The 22,082-nt window shown below is 52.9% G+C and overlaps 1 protein-coding gene across 1 annotated transcript; it reads left to right on the top strand.

The window, feature by feature from the left end:
* The first annotated feature begins 1,205 nt into the window (after window positions 1-1,205).
* On the top strand, window positions 1,206-9,476 carry LOC137466690 (PHD finger protein 7-like). Its single transcript, XM_068178379.1, is given in 14 exon segments — window positions 1,206-1,281; window positions 1,592-1,702; window positions 2,041-2,132; window positions 2,523-2,722; window positions 2,801-3,018; window positions 3,021-3,156; window positions 3,371-3,484; window positions 3,624-3,742; window positions 3,896-4,228; window positions 4,398-4,504; window positions 5,114-5,140; window positions 7,546-7,632; window positions 9,201-9,283; window positions 9,473-9,476. Coding segments are annotated over 14 exon segments (1,707 nt in total).
* The last annotated feature ends 12,606 nt before the right edge of the window (window positions 9,477-22,082 follow it).

The raw sequence follows: 22,082 nt of genomic DNA, 5'->3' as shown, positions 1-22,082 counted from the left end.
AAGCATTTCCTGTTTGTTCCTTGAAGAAGTTGCCAATGTTACTTTTGAAATCCTTTCAAAGAGCTAATAGGAAAAAGCATTGGCCCAAAGTGTTAGCCTGTGTTTCTGAAGAGGAATATGCTTTTTTTGTCAATTCAATATTTGTAGCAGGGTTTGTTTTTGTTGGTTTTTTTTTCTGTTTGTTTTTGTGGTTTTTTTTGGTTTTTTTTTTTTTTTTTTTTTTTGTGTGTGCTTTGAATGTGATTCTTTGCAGGACTTTGAATAATTTGATCATATACCCAATGCTGGGAACAAGCTTAGAAAGAAACTTGAAAGTAACCAAAAGGAGTCAATTTAATTAAAAAAAGTAAGCCTGTTTATTACCAAAGGAACAACTGGAAGCAAAAGCCTCCGGCTAGTCCGGAGACTGTTTCAACAACTTAGTACTTGTAACCTAGGGGTGTGTGTTTCCAGGGAAACCTACTCCGCTCTGAGGAAAGACCTGGGAGTTCGGCACCCCAGGCCTTTTAAAGTCTCTCTCTCGCCTCCTGCTTGGGGCGCTCAGGATCCGTGCTGTGATAGGTCTATTTCTCCCTTGCCCATTGCCTTATCAGTTGCTGCAGTCTTGGCCAATCATTGTGGAATTCTCTCCTCCCATTGCTTGGTCTCTCCACCAATCTTGATTTAAGTTGTGGTTGTGTTCTATGATGCAATACTCCTGAAAGTTTCTCTTCCCCTCCACAAAGATTGGCACCCCATCTCCTCCCCGGTTCCACTCCCCCTCTATACATCAGCAACAGTACTGGGTTTTAATACAACTAATCACAATTTGTTACTTGAATTAACAACATTTAACGTGTATTAACAACATTTACCTTTGTATCAACATTCCACCATTTTTAACTAGGTTCCTCAAAGGTTAATTTTTTTTGTTTGTTTGTTTGTTTGTCCATAACACCCAAGACAACATTTTACTGTGCCCTGCTGTCCAGTGCTGAACAGGGCTGAGACAGAGCAGGTAGCTCTGTGTCTGTGTGAAAATTGCAGGAGCAGCACCAGGAGCAGCAGCAGAGCAGTGCCCGATGGTTGCCTTGGGGCCTGGCATTTGAGCCTGCACTTGCTGCAGGAGTCCCTGCCTGGCTCCCGCCTGACCAAACCTTCGCACCCATCTCAGAACCTGGGTTCCCAAGGGGGCCGCCTCAAGTGGTTGCCAGGGACCCGAGGCCATGGTTGTCCAATTTTGGCTGCACGATGCTGATGTCAGCCTGGCCATTGTGACCCATGCGACCAAGGCTTCAAAAGGCAAGGCTGGGCTCAGGCCGTGTGTCAGTGCGACCTGACAACGGGAGGAGAAGGCAGGGCAGGGTCGCTGCTGCCCAGGGACCAGAGGCACCCCACACCTCGGGATCTGGGCCTGTGCTGCAGGCTCACCTGCCTCTCCCTTCCCAGAATCAGCAGAGGAACAACCAGAGCAGACTGCGGTCTTCCTCCAGGCGACGACGGGAGCAGAAGGCGGACAGGAGCAGGGCTCACGCAGGGCTGAGCAGGGAGCAGTGCCCTCGTGGCTCTGGGCCTGTTCGGCAAACTCCCCACACTCCTCTTTCTCCCACAGAGAGAGAGGACCAGCACCTGGAGGAGACTGTGGCCTTTCTGGACAGGGGCTCAGCGCTGAGAGCTGCCATGTCTTACAGCAAGCAGGAGGGCCCTGGAGCCAGGGAGCCAGGTGAGGGCAATGCCAACCTCCCACAGCCTGGCCCAGGAACGCTTGCGGCAGGCGGCGCAGGGCCCAGAGCAGAGGCAGGGGGAGGCAGGAGCCGCTCAGCCATGCCGTGGCTGGGAGCCTCCTTCCTCCCCAAGTGGGGCCCAGCTGGGCCAGGGGGCAGCTCTTGGGACACCTGTGCCCGCAATGGCCCCTGCTCTCCAAGGCCTCCAGCCCTGCCCATCAGCCAGGCAGGAAGGCAGGCAGGCAGGGAGAGAGCAGCCCTTGGGGCCGATGCTGCTGCAGCCAAAGCGCCCCGCAGAGGTGCTCGTGCCCACTGCCATTGGCTCTGTCCCCTGCAGCCTGCATGCTGTGTCGACGTGCAGAGGCTGACCCAGACATGTGCGGTGACAAACTGGAGAAGTATGGGCTCTGTGCCCACGTGTTCTGCCTGGTGAGTGGCTCTGGGTGCTCCTTCCACCATTGCAATGGGCAATTCCTGCCTCTCTCTCCTCATCTGCTCATCCCCTTTGCTGCAGTTCTTTGCCACTCTACTTTCTCGTCAGAAGAACGAGCGTGTTGGACTCATGGGATTTCTTCCTAGAGATATCCAAATTGCAGTCTGGCGGGCGGCACAAAAGGTGAGAGCCTGACAAGAGCAGGGAGATTTGTGCCAGGCGAGGTTTGCCAGAGCTGAGCCCAGACACTTGGAATGAAAGGCCTGCCTTTCCGGCCGCCTGTGGGCCAAAGTCTGGCTCCCAGCAGCTGCACAGAGGCTCTGGCAGCGGAATCTCCTCCACCCGTCGGCTCTGTGGGCTGAGACCCAGCAGTGGCCACATGCTAGGCCCTGCCCGGAGCCGTGGGGCTGCCAGGGGAGGCCCCGAGGCTGCTGCTGATGGGGCTGCTTGGCTCTTTCCAGCGCTGCTGCGTCTGTGGCCAGAGCGGGGCAACCATCATGTGTTGCAAGGAGGACTGTGGCAGATGGTTCCACCTGCCCTGTGCCAAGGAGGGCGGCTGCGTCACACAGTATATTCCAGAGTACAGGTGCCCCTCCTCCCCACTCCTGGTCGCCCCTGGGAGAAGATCCAACATTGCTCACTTTGCCCACCCATTTTCCCTCAGCACCTACTGCCCTGAGCACCGTCCAGAGCAGGACATGGAGGCGACTGCAGAGCCGGGCACCGATTGCCCCATCTGCATGGAGCCTGTGGAGGATAGAAACACCTTCAGAACCCTGGTGTGCCCAGCGTGCAAAAGGGCCTGGTTCCACAGGGACTGCATCCAGGTAGGAGCCATCCCCTCAGCCCCGGGGCACAGCAGGTGCTCAGCAGCACCAGGGCCTTGCTCACCCTGCTTCTGTTTGCCCTGCAGGGACAGGCCATGAGCGCTGGTCTTTTATGCCTCCACTGCCCCCTGTGCAGGGACACTGAACAATTTCTTACACAAATGTTCATCGTGGGGATCCGAATTCCCTTCAGGTTGGTGTCCTTCTGCCTGGCTCACAGGACAGGAGGTGCAAGTGCTGTGCTGTGCCAGGCCCTGCCCCAGCAGTCCTGGCCCTGCTCTGCCCCGTGAGTCTGGGCTTCAGCTTCACGCGGGACTTGGAAAAGCGCTGGAGAAAGAGCGGGGACAACCTGTACCTCCATGAGGGCAGGACATCAGAAACTCATCAGCTTTTCCTTTCTGCATCAGAGAGCCAACGTGGGAGGACAACGATGCCTTCGCGGATCTAGGAGAGAGGCACAGCAGGTGCAATGCCAGGGATTGCCTTTACCCGGGAGGCAGGGAGGAGGCAGAGGAAGAGGGGTAAGTTGGGGAGCTGCACCTGAGGCTCTGCAGGGTACATGTGTCACTTCAAGGGCTCAAAGGGGAAAGAAGCAGAAGAACTTGTCTGGACAATCCTGTGCTGTGGACACGTTGTCCATGAGCCCCTTTGCCTCCCCAGGCCCTGGGAACTGCTGCTGTGCTCCTCCTGCGCTGCTGAGGGCACCCACAGGCGCTGCTCTGGCCTGAGAAACCGCATAGAGAGCTGGGAGTGTGACGGCTGTGCTGGTCTCGGAACGGGTATGAGGCAAAGCAGCCGGTGCCCCTGGGCTGGGGACAGTGCCCAGGCTGGGCTTGGCAGAGCCCCTCTGCTCCTGAAGGGCTGGGGGTTCTGCTCTGGCCTGGCTTGCCTCGGGCCTGGGTGGTCTTTGACATTCCTGCTTGGCCTTACAGCTTTCAGGCATGAGTCAGAGCTCAGGGGCCCCAGCCGGAGCAGACAGTCCGGACTGGAGCCTGCTCATGGCTCCTCAGAATCTGAGGCCATCAGCCCCAGCTCCCGCACCCCGGTGCCATCGGGGCTGGATCCCCGGTCTTCACCTGCAGAGACCAGCGGCCGCAGAAGCTACCGACACACAGCATGGCAGCAGTCTCTGCCGTCTTCCTCACTGGACACCAGCAGCCTCAGCACATCAAGTTCAACGTACAGCAGCTCCCCTGACTCTGAGGACAGGGTCCATTCCAGACGTGCAGGGCCCGGCCGAGGCCGAACCCGCTCTCGCCAGCAAGGTCGGGCCCCAGATGGACCCGTCCGATCGAGGAGTCGCCGTGACAGAAGCAACAGGACAATGACAAAGACTGAGAGGCCCAGGCGAAGGGAGACACCTTCACGGGCATCCCCCAGACACAGCCGCACCCGCCAGCAAGGTCAGGCCCTAAGTCCACCTGTCTGCTCCAGGAGTCGCCGTGACAGGAGCAGCAGGACAACCACAAGGACTGAGAGGCCCAGGCAAAGGCAGACATCGTCACAGGCATCCCCCAGACGCAGCCGCACCCGCCAGCAAGGTCAGGCCCTAAGTCCACCTGCCCGGCCCAGGAGTCGCCGGGACAGGAGCCACAGGACAACATCAAGCGCTGAGAGGCCCAGGCAAAGGGAGACTTCGTCAGGGACATCCCCCAGATGCAGCCGCTCCCACCAGCAAGGTCAGGCCCAGAGTCCACCTGGCCGCTCCAGGAGTCGCCGTGACAGGAGCAGCAGGACAAGACCAAGGACTGAGAGGCCCAGGCAAAGGGAGACTTCCTCATGGACATCCCCCAGATGCAGCCGCTCCCACCAGCACGGTCAGGCCCAGAGTCCACCTGGCCGCTCCAGGAGTCGCCGTGACAGGAGCAGCAGGACAAGACCAAGGACTGAGAGGCCCAGGCAAAGGGAGACTTCCTCAGGGACATCCCCCAGATGCAGCCGCTCCCGCCTGCAGCGCCGGGCCTCGAATCAACCTGTCCGGTCCAGGAGTCGCCAGGACAGGAGCAGGAGGACAGCAGCAAGGGCTGAGAGGCCCAGGCACAGGGGGACACCGTCAGGGATGTCCCACAGGAGCAGCCGCTCCCGCCAGCGGCGTCGGGCCTCAACTGGGGCCTCCAACAGCAGCACGTAGTGTCATCTTTTCTTTCTAGTCCATCCGCTCGCTGCCGGAAGTGAAGGTGAGATCGGTCAGTACAGGGTCCTTGAGATTTGCAGGTCTGTGAGAAAACCATAGTAGCTCTTGGCTTTTCGACTGGCAGGAAAGTAGTCTTATGCTAAATACCTTGATTTCTGTCTTACCATGTATTAAGTGAAAAGTCACTTAAATGATGTGGCTAATTAAAAAGGACTCTTGTTCTTGCCTTTAGACTCCAACCTCAGGTGTTTCCCCACTGCTTACTCTTGAAAGTGAGCCACTCCTTGATGGGCTTGTGCAAGAGGCCATCTGAAGCCCCCACATTTGCCTACCGATTGCCACGAGGAGAAGCCCCTTCCCCCACTGCAGTTCCGGCTTGCAGAGAGCAGCAGTGCAGGTGCAGCTGCTGTACCTTTACGTTAGCTGTTCTGAACAAGGCCTGGCGAGGACTTGGCAAGGACTTGGCAAGGACCTGGCATGGACCCAGCACGGGACAGCCTGACGCGCGACCTGCTACAAATCTCCGTTCTTACGCCAAATGACCTTTTGGGGTGACTCCCGTGGTCCTTCATTGAAGACCCCTCATCTGCCTCATTACCACCGTGACAGACAAAGATTGAGGACCCTCCTCCCAAGGACTGAGACTGAGACCCCTACTACAGGGAGGGGGCAAAACGGTGGTCTGACCACTAACGACATGACCTGTTTCCCTTCAGTAATTCCAGTGGACTTATTCTCCATTGTGTTTGCCTTGCTTTGGTGGTTTCGGTGGACTCGCCTGTTCCCCCGCAGCAATCACAAGGGCCTCTCATTGTCCTGCATGCTCCCCCCTCTTTCCTCTGTGGACTATAACTGGACCCCTGAGTTGACCAGAACTTCGAAGACTTCCCCGACACGACAAGACGGATCCCCATCGTCTGGACCACTGAGGATCTCGCCTGTGCTTGTAGCTATTCCCATCCCCCTCTTCTCTCTCTCTCTCTCTCTCTCTCTCTATTCTTTGACCTTCTTTCAGATCCCCACTATCCCATTTACTGTTTTGGCCCTTAATAAAGGTGCATTTGTTGTGATTAACTGATAGTCCCTTGTTGTTTGCCTTTTTGCACTTTTGGGATTGGTGAAAAGAGCCATCACGACACCCCGCAACAAGCGGATCGTGACAGCTTGGACAGGGTATGGTTAGGGAAACATTCAGAGCAAGGTGGCTCTTAGGGAAGCTGTTTTGGAAAAGGACGTGTGCTGTGTTGCTATCTTTGAACAATCTCATTTCAGTAAAGCCAAAAGGAAGAAGAGAGAAGAGAGTGACACACAACCTCAAGCGCCTGAAGAAATCGATTACTCTATTGCTGCTGATTTAAAAGACTTGCTTGGACCTTGAAAGAACAAACCAGAAAAGACTGTGGAAATACCCTGGGACAAAGAGGATGCGCAGGACTCTGCCCCAGACGACCATTTGGGACCTTTGCCTGAGAGCGACGCAGCTCAGGAGTCGAGTGCTTTCAAGTTTCCCTTCTTTGGAGACACAGAGGGGTTGGGCATCAAAGGAGGTAACAGCAGAACCCTTCTAAGAGTGCCATTTCTAAGGAAGAGCTTCTGGCAGGCACTGTAGAGCAATAGGGTGTAAAGAAGGTCAGGATGCAGGGGATTTTCAGCAGCAGAAGTCAGTAAGTAGGCAGAAGCATTTTGATCTTCATTTCTGCTTGCCAAGGCTGTGGTGGATTAACGAGAGGTAGCTCATGCTTGCATCTCAGGCTTTCTGAAAGGCATGCTTTGAGAAGGCATTGGGGTTTTTGCTGAGTGGTGAGAAAGCTTGTTGTCATGCCCTGAATTTCTCAAGCAGGGAGAAAGGGGATACACCAGTCATATCAAGTTTCATAGAACCCAACACGATTTTCAAGGAAATGTGTGTTAATGTAGAGGGAGGAGCAAAATCCGGGAGTTGACCCCAAGATCCATGGACATTCTCTTTGTTACTGAATTCTATTCTTGGACCTTTAGGAAAAGGAAAGTGAATGACACGTGATCATTGGGGTGTTCTAACCGTAGATAAAATGAGGCCTTATGAAAAGAAGATGAAACAACATTAAATGGAGTCACAGTCCTGAAGGAGAGAAGAGAAGCCGTGTGAAGTTATCCAAAATATTAAAAAAACCCCAATGCCACAAGACAAAGCAACGAGCCTCCCACACTTGTGCTGAATTCAGAAGGTATTCAGTGTCTTCTGAACGCAATGATAAATGTTTAAGAATACAGAAGCGATCCCTAGAACAAACCGGAAAATCCTGGAGCAGAGATGTAGCTCAGGAAATCAGGCAGGAGCAGATTCTGTCCTTCCTAAATCTCTCTTCTCCACTGTAAGTATTTGTCTTGAAAGGAGGAATTTTTCCTGACAAGTGGAGGAATAATCTGGTTTTGCCTTCGTTTCTATTTTTGGTGCTGTTATTGCAGAGTCTTGCGGACTTGGAACCATCAAGTCGGCAAAAGTCGCATGGCAAGAGGATTCACGTTTCCAAGACAGCAGTTCTGAGGGTGATGGTGAGCCTGAGACGTGAGAAATTGAAAAGGACCAAGAAATGCAAGTTCCCTTTCTATTTGTTGTCTACTTGGCTGTAGTAGTTGGATGCTGTGGGAATGTTAAGAGCAGCACTCGGGAAATGGGAAGCTGACATTGCACACCTCTGAGCAATGAAAGTCATCTTGGAAAACCATTTGGGCTGCCCAGAGTCAAAATTGCCAGCAGCCCATTTGATGTGAAGTTGAATATGAGAAGAGAGACGTTGAGCACAAGAAATTAACTTGGTCCTTTTGGTTGGACCAACTCCAAACTGAGTTTGGCCAAAAGCCAAAGACACAGTCAGATTTCTTTCAAGAAGTGATTTGGGTTTTTTTTTATAGATGGCTCTCTTTGGTTACTAGGGAATAAAGCTTTTCAACGGTCACCATTTCTCTGAAGCGCTACAGTTTTAACTTGTGTTCATGGAATTTGATAGTACAATTTAGGATGCTAAAATCCCTTTGTACTTGTCTAGCTTTCTTTCTTTACCACGCACAGAAAGGGCTAGAGTTTTCTTCTTCTCCAAAGATGATGAACGCCTGAGAGGTACGACGGAAGTTCTTCGCCCCCTTCTGTATTTTTTTTTAACTGTTCCTGGAATTCCGTGAGGAGGAAAAAAATGCTGCCTGCTTATGAATGTTTTCTAGTCAAAATTTGGCATCCTTACTTGCGGCCAAAGTTGTGGTAGAATCCCGTGAGAAAGTCCTGGTAAAATAAAGGCCAAGCAGATTTCTGGCTTTCTTTTCTTTCAGATAATTGCCTAATAGGAATCTGGACTTTTAGAGCTTACCAAAACATTAGCCACTTGACAGTTTACCTAGATAGTTTGGATCCTTTCAGGTATTTATATCATCTTTCACTTTTTCCTGCCTTTCTGGTGTTACCATTAGGAATGTTGAGTGTTCTTGTCAGCCACATATGTCCCTGTGCTTCTTGGTCCTGATGAATCTGGGGTTTTCTCTCCCGAATCCAGTGAATTTTGAATTTAGAAACAAAGAAAACAACAACCAAAGGAAACCTACAGAGTCCCCCAAAGTTGCAAAGGCCAGCAAAACAATTGCTTGTTACATGTTTTGTAGAACAGAGTCGTAAGACAGGCTGAAATGATGTGCCTTTCTCGAGACTGATTCGATACCGCTGCTGAAATGTATTGCTGTGTTCATCCAGTTAGTGCCCAGCAATCTTCCAGCCCGTCTGATTTACAGGGTGTGTTACGATGGGGAGCTCAGTCCTTCGCAGGCCTCAGTTCTGGGGGAAGAGGTGCGGTCTTGGTGCTGAGCTTCTAATGAAACAGCTGCTATTTCACTGCAATTTCGATTGCAGCATGTTGAGGAAAACTGCTGCTGCTGCCTTTCATGGTTCTTCGTACACCAGGCTGCAGTAGGGAACATTTCTGTTGGAGCCAGCGTCTGGTGGGGGGGCAAGAGAACAGGGAGGATGTGAAGAATTGACTTCTGGAGAACACGATTGCTGTGTGTCCATGACTGTTAGAAGCAGCAGCACAATCGGAAGTGTTTAAGCCTATTAATTGGTTCTTTCTTTTGTGCAGAGGGCCCAAAGTTATTTTGCAGATCTGCAGAGCTCAGTGAAGAAAAAGAGGGTTGGGAAGACAGACGTAGATTATCGCTTGAGGTGAGTATGTAAGATCCGTTCCCCGGGAACACTAGGTGAAAGCTGAGCATGGGGAGGGAATGCGGGTATGAAGGGGCATGCAGAATTAATTCAGGTCCTCGAGAAGAGCCTGCAACTTTGTAACTCCCCGGGAACAAAAGTGTTTTAGTGTGCCGGTGTGTATAACATCCTGTGGTGTTCTCCAGTCAGGTAAACCACGGCATTTTTGTCTGTTACAGGAACAGCTACTTAACTATATGTAAAGAATGTATTTAAGAGAAAGAGTGAATTTAGAGACGTCTCCTACTAGTGGATTCAGAACCTTCTCCCAAGAATTTGTTAGATTTTCATTATTTTCCGGAACGCCGGAGGAAGCATAAGGATACCAGACTGAAAGTCCAAGGAAACCAATAAACCTTTTACTGATTAGAAGCGCACCACTTCTGTTCCTTGAAGAAGTTGCCAAACAACGTCACTTTCAAAATCCCTTCAATGATCTAACAGGAGAAAATATTGACAAACCCTGTTAGGCAGTGTTTCCCAGCTGGAGCTGATGGTCTTGGGTGCTGGGGAGCCACGGGAAGGCTCCAGTCCTGACTGTCCGGCCAGGCTGGGGCCATTGAGCTCCGGCTGATCCCTGGCGGCTGTAAGGGCAAGCAGGAATGTCAAAGGCCCCCCAGACCCGGGCCGGGCCAGGCCGGACCAGAGCAGTGCCGCCAGCCCTCCAGGAGCGGACAGGCTCTGCCAAGCCCGACCTGGGCACTGCTCCCAGCCCAGGGACACGCGGCTGCTTTGCCCGAGAGCCGTGCGCAGAGCAGCAGAGCTGTCACACCCCAGCTGGTTCGGGTTGGTGTGAGGCCCTGGCAGTGCCCGTGGGTGCCCTGGGCAGCACAGGAGCTGTTGCCAGTGCCTGGGGAAGCACAGGTCCGGGTCAGCCTCTGCACGTCGACACAGCATGCAGGCTGCAGGGGACAGAGCCAATGGCAGCGGGCACGAGCACCTCTGCGGGGCGCTTTGGCTGCAGCAGCATCGGCCCCAAGGGCTGCTCTCTCCCTGCCTGCCTGCCTTCCTGCCTGGCTGATGGGCAGGGCTGGAGGCCTTGGAGAGCAGGGGCCATTGCGGGCACGGGTGTCCCAAGAGCTGCCCCCTGGCCCAGCTGGGCCCCACTTGGGGAGGAAGGAGGCTCCCAGCCACGGCATGGCTGAGCGGCTCCTGCCTCCCCCTGCCTCTGCTCTGGGCCCTGCGCCGCCTGCCGCAAGCGTTCCTGGGCCAGGCTGTGGGAGGTTGGCATTGCCCTCACCTGGCTCCCTGGCTCCAGGGCCCTCCTGCTTGCTGTAAGTCATGGCAGCTCTCAGGGCTGAGTCCCTGTCCAGAAAGGCCACAGTCTCCTCCAGGTGCTGGTCCTCTCTCTCTGTGGGAGAAAGAGGAGTGTGGGGAGTTTGCCGAACAGGCCCAGAGCCACGAGGGCACTGCTCCCTGCTCAGCCCTGCGTGAGCCCTGCTCCTGTCCGCCTTCTGCTCCCGTTGTCGCCTGGAGGAAGACCGCAGTCTGCTCTGGTTGTTCCTCTGCTGATTCTGGGAAGGGAGAGGCAGGTGAGCCTGCAGCACAGGCCCAGATCCCGAGGTGTGGGGTGCCTCTGGCCCCGGGGCAGCAGCGACCCTGCCCTGCCTTCTCCTCTCGTTGTCAGGTGGCACTGACACACGGCCTGAGCCCAGCCTTGCCTTTTGGGGCCAAGGGAAGTCTCTGCTCCTGCCTCTGGCACAGGGCGCTCTGCTAGCGGGTCAGGGAAGGTGATAGCCCCAGAGAGAGGCGTGAGCAGTGGAGGAAAGCCAGCATCTCTCCAGTCTTCCAAAAGGGCACTAAGAAGGAGCCAGGAAACTGCAGGCCCATCAGCCTCAGCTCCGTCCCCAGAAAGGTGGCAGAATATCTCCTCTTGGATGTCATCTCTAAGCGTGTGGAATAACAGGAAGGGAAAACTGGATGGGCTTAGCAGCTGTTTTGCAGGGCAAACAACTGAGTTTGCAGAAGAAGAAATTAATAACATACGGGTTTATCCATGGCAAGGAAGCAAGCAAGGCCGTTAGCGTGGAAACTGAAAAACACATCAGGGCTCCTTGTAGTTAGAGGATACGTGCCTTAGTCAGCAGTGGACATGCCTTAAGAATTTGTGGTAAACTCTTGCCAATGAATTATTGACGTTAAATGCTTTGTACCAATAAAATACAATAAGCTATTGCTTTGTCCATTGAACAGAAGGAGCTGTTTTGATGTAACTAGGGCCTTAGGATCACACTTTTTTAGGGGTATAAAACTTGAGAACAACTTGTAATAAAGAAGAAGCCATTGTTGTCACTGCACAGGTGTATGTGTATGTCTTGTGTCCATCTCTACAGCGACAGAAAACCATGCTTGGGCAATCCCATAGCCACCTCTGCTGCACTGACTGGCTGGGTTTGTGAGGGGAGAGCAGTGGCTGTTGTCAGCCGGGACTTCAGCAAGGCTTTGTCCTGGCCTCCCGTATCACGCTCATGGGGCAGCTCAGGGACAGTGGCGTAGAGAAGCGGGCAGTGGAGCTCCAAACTCAGATAGCTGCGAGCTCAGGGGGCCGTGCTGGGGCCAGTCTTGTTTGCCTTATTCCCCAGTGACCTGGCAGAAGGGGCGGAGCGCTCCCTCAGCACGTTTGCTGATGGGACAGAAGCGAGAGCAGGGGCTGGTGAACCACACGGCTGTGCTGCTGCCTTTCAGTGAGACCTGGACAGGCTTGAGAGTTGAGCAGAGAGGGACCTAGTGAAGTTGCACAGGGGAAAGCCTCTAGAAGATCTTGAAGCTTTCTAATTACCAGGCAACAGAAGTTTTTTTAGTATAGAGGAGTGTATCGTGTCATCTTGTGACGTCCAGTCAGGGAAACCACTGCATCTCTTTATGTTACAGGAGCAGTTTCTTGTACGTATGTAAAGAAAGTCTTTGAGAAAAACACTGAATTCAGAAACTCCCTCTATATTACGTTGGATTTTCATGATTTTCTGGAATGCCAGGCAAAGCGTAAGGATTCCAAAAGGAAAGCGAAAGCCAATGAAGAAATCTACTTTTAGAGGTCAGAAGCATTTCCTGTTTGTTCCTTGAAGAAGTTGCCAATGTTACTTTTGAAATCCTTTCAAAGAGCTAATAGGAAAAAGCATTGGCCCAAAGTGTTAGCCTGTGTTTCTGAAGAGGAATATGCTTTTTTTGTCAATTCAATATTTGTAGCAGGGTTTGTTTTTGTTGGTTTTTTTTTCTGTTTGTTTTTGTGGTTTTTTTTGGTTTTTTTTTTTTTTTTTTGTGTGTGCTTTGAATGTGATTCTTTGCAGGACTTTGAATAATTTGATCATATACCCAATGCTGGGAACAAGCTTAGAAAGAAACTTGAAAGTAACCAAAAGGAGTCAATTTAATTAAAAAAAGTAAGCCTGTTTATTACCAAAGGAACAACTGGAAGCAAAAGCCTCCGGCTAGTCCGGAGACTGTTTCAACAACTTAGTACTTGTAACCTAGGGGTGTGTGTTTCCAGGGAAACCTACTCCGCTCTGAGGAAAGACCTGGGAGTTCGGCACCCCAGGCCTTTTAAAGTCTCTCTCTCGCCTCCTGCTTGGGGCGCTCAGGATCCGTGCTGTGATAGGTCTATTTCTCCCTTGCCCATTGCCTTATCAGTTGCTGCAGTCTTGGCCAATCATTGTGGAATTCTCTCCTCCCATTGCTTGGTCTCTCCACCAATCTTGATTTAAGTTGTGGTTGTGTTCTATGATGCAATACTCCTGAAAGTTTCTCTGCCCCTCCACAAAGATTGGCACCCCATCTCCTCCCCGGTTCCACTCCCCCTCTATACATCAGCAACAGTACTGGGTTTTAATACAACTAATCACAATTTGTTACTTGAATTAACAACATTTAACGTGTATTAACAACATTTACCTTTGTATCAACATTCCACCATTTTTAACTAGGTTCCTCAAAGGTTAATTTTTTTTGTTTGTTTGTTTGTTTGTCCATAACACCCAAGACAACATTTTACTGTGCCCTGCTGTCCAGTGCTGAACAGGGCTGAGACAGAGCAGGTAGCTCTGTGTCTGTGTGAAAATTGCAGGAGCAGCACCAGGAGCAGCAGCAGAGCAGTGCCCGATGGTTGCCTTGGGGCCTGGCATTTGACCCTGCACTTGCTGCAGGAGTCCCTGCCTGGCTCCCGCCTGACCAAACCTTCGCACCCATCTCAGAACCTGGGTTCCCAAGGGGGCCGCCTCAAGTGGTTGCCAGGGACCCGAGGCCATGGTTGTCCAATTTTGGCTGCACGATGCTGATGTCAGCCTGGCCATTGTGACCCATGCGACCAAGGCTTCAAAAGGCAAGGCTGGGCTCAGGCCGTGTGTCAGTGCGACCTGACAACGGGAGGAGAAGGCAGGGCAGGGTCGCTGCTGCCCAGGGACCAGAGGCACCCCACACCTCGGGATCTGGGCCTGTGCTGCAGGCTCACCTGCCTCTCCCTTCCCAGAATCAGCAGAGGAACAACCAGAGCAGACTGCGGTCTTCCTCCAGGCGACGACGGGAGCAGAAGGCGGACAGGAGCAGGGCTCACGCAGGGCTGAGCAGGGAGCAGTGCCCTCGTGGCTCTGGGCCTGTTCGGCAAACTCCCCACACTCCTCTTTCTCCCACAGAGAGAGAGGACCAGCACCTGGAGGAGACTGTGGCCTTTCTGGACAGGGGCTCAGCGCTGAGAGCTGCCATGTCTTACAGCAAGCAGGAGGGCCCTGGAGCCAGGGAGCCAGGTGAGGGCAATGCCAACCTCCCACAGCCTGGCCCAGGAACGCTTGCGGCAGGCGGCGCAGGGCCCAGAGCAGAGGCAGGGGGAGGCAGGAGCCGCTCAGCCATGCCGTGGCTGGGAGCCTCCTTCCTCCCCAAGTGGGGCCCAGCTGGGCCAGGGGGCAGCTCTTGGGACACCCGTGCCGCAATGGCCCCTGCTCTCCAAGGCCTCCAGCCCTGCCCATCAGCCAGGCAGGAAGGCAGGCAGGCAGGGAGAGAGCAGCCCTTGGGGCCGATGCTGCTGCAGCCAAAGCGCCCCGCAGAGGTGCTCGTGCCCACTGCCATTGGCTCTGTCCCCTGCAGCCTGCATGCTGTGTCGACGTGCAGAGGCTGACCCAGACATGTGCGGTGACAAACTGGAGAAGTATGGGCTCTGTGCCCACGTGTTCTGCCTGGTGAGTGGCTCTGGGTGCTCCTTCCACCATTGCAATGGGCAATTCCTGCCTCTCTCTCCTCATCTGCTCATCCCCTTTGCTGCAGTTCTTTGCCACTCTACTTTCTCGTCAGAAGAACGAGCGTGTTGGACTCATGGGATTTCTTCCTAGAGATATCCAAATTGCAGTCTGGCGGGCGGCACAAAAGGTGAGAGCCTGACAAGAGCAGGGAGATTTGTGCCAGGCGAGGTTTGCCAGAGCTGAGCCCAGACACTTGGAATGAAAGGCCTGCCTTTCCGGCCGCCTGTGGGCCAAAGTCTGGCTCCCAGCAGCTGCACAGAGGCTCTGGCAGCGGAGTCTCCTCCACCCGTCGGCTCTGTGGGCTGAGACCCAGCAGTGGCCACATGCTAGGCCCTGCCCGGAGCCGTGGGGCTGCCAGGGGAGGCCCCGAGGCTGCTGCTGATGGGGCTGCTTGGCTCTTTCCAGCGCTGCTGCGTCTGTGGCCAGAGCGGGGCAACCATCATGTGTTGCAAGGAGGACTGTGGCAGATGGTTCCACCTGCCCTGTGCCAAGGAGGGCGGCTGCGTCACACAGTATATTCCAGAGTACAGGTGCCCCTCCTCCCCACTCCTGGTCGCCCCTGGGAGAAGATCCAACATTGCTCACTTTGCCCACCCATTTTCCCTCAGCACCTACTGCCCTGAGCACCGTCCAGAGCAGGACATGGAGGCGACTGCAGAGCCGGGCACCGATTGCCCCATCTGCATGGAGCCTGTGGAGGATAGAAACACCTTCAGAACCCTGGTGTGCCCAGCGTGCAAAAGGGCCTGGTTCCACAGGGACTGCATCCAGGTAGGAGCCATCCCCTCAGCCCCGGGGCACAGCAGGTGCTCAGCAGCACCAGGGCCTTGCTCACCCTGCTTCTGTTTGCCCTGCAGGGACAGGCCATGAGCGCTGGTCTTTTATGCCTCCACTGCCCCCTGTGCAGGGACACTGAACAATTTCTTACACAAATGTTCATCGTGGGGATCCGAATTCCCTTCAGGTTGGTGTCCTGCCTGGCTCACAGGACAGGAGGTGCAAGTGCTGTGCTGTGCCAGGCCCTGCCCCAGCAGTCCTGGCCCTGCTCTGCCCCGTGAGTCTGGGCTTCAGCTTCACGCGGGACTTGGAAAAGCGCTGGAGAAAGAGCGGGGACAACCTGTACCTCCATGAGGGCAGGACATCAGAAACTCATCAGCTTTTCCTTTCTCCATCAGAGAGCCAACGTGGGAGGACAACGATGCCTTCGCGGATCTAGGAGAGAGGCACAGCAGGTGCAATGCCAGGGATTGCCTTTACCCGGGAGGCAGGGAGGAGGCAGAGGAAGAGGGGTAAGTTGGGGAGCTGCACCTGAGGCTCTGCAGGGTACATGTGTCACTTCAAGGGCTCAAAGGGGAAAGAATCAGAATAACTTGTCTGGACAATCCTGTGCTGTGGACACGTTGTCCATGAGCCCCTTTGCCTCCCCAGGCCCTGGGAACTGCTGCTGTGCTCCTCCTGCGCTGCTGAGGGCACCCACAGGCGCTGCTCTGGCCTGAGAAACCGCATAGAGAGCTGGGAGTGTGACGGCTGTGCTGGTCTCGGAACGGGTATGAGGCAAAGCAGCCGGTGCCCCTGGGCTGGGGACAGTGCCCAGGCTGGGCTTGGCAGAGCCCCTCTGCTCCTGAAGGGCTGGGGGTTCTGCTCTGGCCTGGCTTGCCTCGGGCCTGGGTGGTCTTTGACATTCCTGCTTGGCCTTACAGCTTTCAGGCATGAGTCAGAGCTCAGGGGCCCCAGCCGGAGCAGACAGTCCGGACTGGAGCCTGCTCATGGCTCCTCAGAATCTGAGGCCATCAGCCCCAGCTCCCGCACCCCGGTGCCATCGGGGCTGGATCCCCGGTCTTCACCTGCAGAGACCAGCGGCCGCAGAAGCTACCGACACACAGCATGGCAGCAGTCTCTGCCGTCTTCCTCACTGGACACCAGCAGCCTCAGCACATCAAGTTCAACGTACAGCAGCTCCCCTGACTCTGAGGACAGGGTCCATTCCAGACGTGCAGGGCCCGGCCGAGGCCGAACCCGCTCTCGCCAGCAAGGTCGGGCCCCAGATGGACCCGTCCGATCGAGGAGTCGCCGTGACAGAAGCAACAGGACAATGACAAAGACTGAGAGGCCCAGGCGAAGGGAGACACCTTCACGGGCATCCCCCAGACACAGCCGCACCCGCCAGCAAGGTCAGGCCCTAAGTCCACCTGTCTGCTCCAGGAGTCGCCGTGACAGGAGCAGCAGGACAACCACAAGGACTGAGAGGCCCAGGCAAAGGCAGACATCGTCACAGGCATCCCCCAGACGCAGCCGCACCCGCCAGCAAGGTCAGGCCCTAAGTCCACCTGCCCGGCCCAGGAGTCGCCGGGACAGGAGCCACAGGACAACATCAAGCGCTGAGAGGCCCAGGCAAAGGGAGACTTCGTCAGGGACATCCCCCAGATGCAGCCGCTCCCACCAGCAAGGTCAGGCCCAGAGTCCACCTGGCCGCTCCAGGAGTCGCCGTGACAGGAGCAGCAGGACAAGACCAAGGACTGAGAGGCCCAGGCAAAGGGAGACTTCCTCATGGACATCCCCCAGATGCAGCCGCTCCCACCAGCACGGTCAGGCCCAGAGTCCACCTGGCCGCTCCAGGAGTCGCCGTGACAGGAGCAGCAGGACAAGACCAAGGACTGAGAGGCCCAGGCAAAGGGAGACTTCCTCAGGGACATCCCCCAGATGCAGCCGCTCCCGCCTGCAGCGCCGGGCCTCGAATCAACCTGTCCGGTCCAGGAGTCGCCAGGACAGGAGCAGGAGGACAGCAGCAAGGGCTGAGAGGCCCAGGCACAGGGGGACACCGTCAGGGATGTCCCACAGGAGCAGCCGCTCCCGCCAGCGGCGTCGGGCCTCAACTGGGGCCTCCAACAGCAGCACGTAGTGTCATCTTTTCTTTCTAGTCCATCCGCTCGCTGCCGGAAGTGAAGGTGAGATCGGTCAGTACAGGGTCCTTGAGATTTGCAGGTCTGTGAGAAAACCATAGTAGCTCTTGGCTTTTCGACTGGCAGGAAAGTAGTCTTATGCTAAATACCTTGATTTCTGTCTTACCATGTATTAAGTGAAAAGTCACTTAAATGATGTGGCTAATTAAAAAGGACTCTTGTTCTTGCCTTTAGACTCCAACCTCAGGTGTTTCCCCACTGCTTACTCTTGAAAGTGAGCCACTCCTTGATGGGCTTGTGCAAGAGGCCATCTGAAGCCCCCACATTTGCCTACCGATTGCCACGAGGAGAAGCCCCTTCCCCCACTGCAGTTCCGGATTGCAGAGAGCAGCAGTGCAGGTGCAGCTGCTGTACCTTTACGTTAGCTGTTCTGAACAAGGCCTGGCGAGGACTTGGCAAGGACTTGGCAAGGACCTGGCATGGACCCAGCACGGGACAGCCTGACGCGCGACCTGCTACAAATCTCCGTTCTTACGCCAAATGACCTTTTGGGGTGACTCCCGTGGTCCTTCATTGAAGACCCCTCATCTGCCTCATTACCACCGTGACAGACAAAGATTGAGGACCCTCCTCCCAAGGACTGAGACTGAGACCCCTACTACAGGGAGGGGGCAAAACGGTGGTCTGACCACTAACGACATGACCTGTTTCCCTTCAGTAATTCCAGTGGACTTATTCTCCATTGTGTTTGCCTTGCTTTGGTGGTTTCGGTGGACTCGCCTGTTCCCCCGCAGCAATCACAAGGGCCTCTCATTGTCCTGCATGCTCCCATGCTCCCCCCTCTTTCCTCTGTGGACTATAACTGGACCCCTGAGTTGACCAGAACTTCGAAGACTTCCCCGACACGACAAGACGGATCCCCATCGTCTGGACCACTGAGGATCTCGCCTGTGCTTGTAGCTATTCCCATCCCCCTCTTCTCTCTCTCTCTCTCTCTCTCTCTCTCTCTCTCTCTCTTCTTTGACCTTCTTTCAGATCCCCACTATCCCATTTACTGTTTTGGCCCTTAATAAAGGTGCATTTGTTGTGATTAACTGATAGTCCCTTGTTGTTTGCCTTTTTGCACTTTTGGGATTGGTGAAAAGAGCCATCACGACACCCCGCAACAAGCGGATCGTGACAGCTTGGACAGGGTATGGTTAGGGAAACATTCAGAGCAAGGTGGCTCTTAGGGAAGCTGTCTTGGAAAAGGACGTGTGCTGTGTTGCTATCTTTGAACAATCTCATTTCAGTAAAGCCAAAAGGAAGAAGAGAGAAGAGAGTGACACACAACCTCAAGCGCCTGAAGAAATCGATTACTCTATTGCTGCTGATTTAAAAGACTTGCTTGGACCTTGAAAGAACAAACCAGAAAAGACTGTGGAAATACCCTGGGACAAAGAGGATGCGCAGGACTCTGCCCCAGACGACCATTTGGGACCTTTGCCTGAGAACGACGCAGCTCAGGAGTCGAGTGCTTTCAAGTTTCCCTTCTTTGGAGACACAGAGGGGTTGGGCATCAAAGGAGGTAACAGCAGAACCCTTCTAAGAGTGCCATTTCTAAGGAAGAGCTTCTGGCAGGCACTGTAGAGCAATAGGGTGTAAAGAAGGTCAGGATGCAGGGGATTTTCAGCAGCAGAAGTCAGTAAGTAGGCAGAAGCATTTTGATCTTCATTTCTGCTTGCCAAGGCTGTGGTGGATTAACGAGAGGTAGCTCATGCTTGCATCTCAGGCTTTCTGAAAGGCATGCTTTGAGAAGGCATTGGGGTTTTTGCTGAGTGGTGAGAAAGCTTGTTGTCATGCCCTGAATTTCTCAAGCAGGGAGAAAGGGGATACACCAGTCATATCAAGTTTCATAGAACCCAACACGATTTTCAAGGAAATGTGTGTTAATGTAGAGGGAGGAGCAAAATCCGGGAGTTGACCCCAAGATCCATGGACATTCTCTTTGTTACTGAATTCTATTCTTGGACCTTTAGGAAAAGGAAAGTGAATGACACGTGATCATTGGGGTGTTCTAACCGTAGATAAAATGAGGCCTTATGAAAAGAAGATGAAACAACATTAAATGGAGTCACAGTCCTGAAGGAGAGAAGAGAAGCCGTGTGAAGTTATCCAAAATATTAAAAAAACCCCAATGCCACAAGACAAAGCAACGAGCCTCCCACACTTGTGCTGAATTCAGAAGGTATTCAGTGTCTTCTGAACGCAATGATAAATGTTTAAGAATACAGAAGCGATCCCTAGAACAAACCGGAAAATCCTGGAGCAGAGATGTAGCTCAGGAAATCAGGCAGGAGCAGATTCTGTCCTTCCTAAATCTCTCTTCTCCACTGTAAGTATTTGTCTTGAAAGGAGGAATTTTTCCTGACAAGTGGAGGAATAATCTGGTTTTGCCTTCGTTTCTATTTTTGGTGCTGTTATTGCAGAGTCTTGCGGACTTGGAACCATCAAGTCGGCAAAAGTCGCATGGCAAGAGGATTCACGTTTCCAAGACAGCAGTTCTGAGGGTGATGGTGAGCCTGAGACGTGAGAAATTGAAAAGGACCAAGAAATGCAAGTTCCCTTTCTATTTGTTGTCTACTTGGCTGTAGTAGTTGGATGCTGTGGGAATGTTAAGAGCAGCACTCGGGAAATGGGAAGCTGACATTGCACACCTCTGAGCAATGAAAGTCATCTTGGAAAACCATTTGGGCTGCCCAGAGTCAAAATTGCCAGCAGCCCATTTGATGTGAAGTTGAATATGAGAAGAGAGACGTTGAGCACAAGAAATTAACTTGGTCCTTTTGGTTGGACCAACTCCAAACTGAGTTTGGCCAAAAGCCAAAGACACAGTCAGATTTCTTTCAAGAAGTGATTTGGGTTTTTTTTTATAGATGGCTCTCTTTGGTTACTAGGGAATAAAGCTTTTCAACGGTCACCATTTCTCTGAAGCGCTACAGTTTTAACTTGTGTTCATGGAATTTGATAGTACAATTTAGGATGCTAAAATCCCTTTGTACTTGTCTAGCTTTCTTTCTTTACCACGCACAGAAAGGGCTAGAGTTTTCTTCTTCTCCAAAGATGATGAACGCCTGAGAGGTACGACGGAAGTTCTTCGCCCCCTTCTGTATTTTTTTTTAACTGTTCCTGGAATTCCGTGAGGAGGAAAAAAATGCTGCCTGCTTATGAATGTTTTCTAGTCAAAATTTGGCATCCTTACTTGCGGCCAAAGTTGTGGTAGAATCCCGTGAGAAAGTCCTGGTAAAATAAAGGCCAAGCAGATTTCTGGCTTTCTTTTCTTTCAGATAATTGCCTAATAGGAATCTGGACTTTTAGAGCTTACCAAAACATTAGCCACTTGACAGTTTACCTAGATAGTTTGGATCCTTTCAGGTATTTATATCATCTTTCACTTTTTCCTGCCTTTCTGGTGTTACCATTAGGAATGTTGAGTGTTCTTGTCAGCCACATATGTCCCTGTGCTTCTTGGTCCTGATGAATCTGGGGTTTTCTCTCCCGAATCCAGTGAATTTTGAATTTAGAAACAAAGAAAACAACAACCAAAGGAAACCTACAGAGTCCCCCAAAGTTGCAAAGGCCAGCAAAACAATTGCTTGTTACATGTTTTGTAGAACAGAGTCGTAAGACAGGCTGAAATGATGTGCCTTTCTCGAGACTGATTCGATACCGCTGCTGAAATGTATTGCTGTGTTCATCCAGTTAGTGCCCAGCAATCTTCCAGCCCGTCTGATTTACAGGGTGTGTTACGATGGGGAGCTCAGTCCTTCGCAGGCCTCAGTTCTGGGGGAAGAGGTGCGGTCTTGGTGCTGAGCTTCTAATGAAACAGCTGCTATTTCACTGCAATTTCGATTGCAGCATGTTGAGGAAAACTGCTGCTGCTGCCTTTCATGGTTCTTCGTACACCAGGCTGCAGTAGGGAACATTTCTGTTGGAGCCAGCGTCTGGTGGGGGGGGCAAGAGAACAGGGAGGATGTGAAGAATTGACTTCTGGAGAACACGATTACTGTGTTGTCCATGACTGTTAGAAGCAGCAGCACAATCAGAAGTGTTTAAGCCTATTAATTGGTTCTTTCTTTTGTGCAGAGGGCCCAAAGTTATTTTGCAGATCTGCAGAGCTCAGTGAAGAAAAAGAGGTCTGGGAAGACAGACGTAGATTATCGCTTGAGGTGAGTATGTAAGATCCGTTCCCCGGGAACACTAGGTGAAAGCTGAGCATGGGGAGGGAATGCGGGTATGAAGGGGCAGGCAGAATTAATTCAGGCCCTCGAGAAGAGCCTGCAACTTTGTAACTCCCCGGGAACAAAAGTGTTTTAGTGTGCCGGTGTGTATAACATCCTGTGGTGTTCTCCAGTCGGGTAAACCACGGCATTTTTGTCTGTTACAGGAACAGCTACTTAACTATATGTAAAGAATGTATTTAAGAGAAAGAGTGAATTTAGAGACTTCTCCTACTAGTGGATTCAGAACCTTCTCCCAAGAATTTGTTAGATTTTCATTATTTTCCGGAACGCCGGAGGAAGCATAAGGATACCAGATAGAAAGTCCAAGGAAACCAAGAAACCTTTTACTGATTAGAAGCGCACCACTTCTGTT

The sequence above is a fragment of the Anomalospiza imberbis genome, unplaced genomic scaffold, assembly GCF_031753505.1.
Source record: "Anomalospiza imberbis isolate Cuckoo-Finch-1a 21T00152 unplaced genomic scaffold, ASM3175350v1 scaffold_397, whole genome shotgun sequence".
NCBI lineage: Eukaryota > Metazoa > Chordata > Aves > Passeriformes > Viduidae > Anomalospiza > Anomalospiza imberbis.
This window is presented reverse-complemented; position numbering and strand designations above follow the sequence as displayed.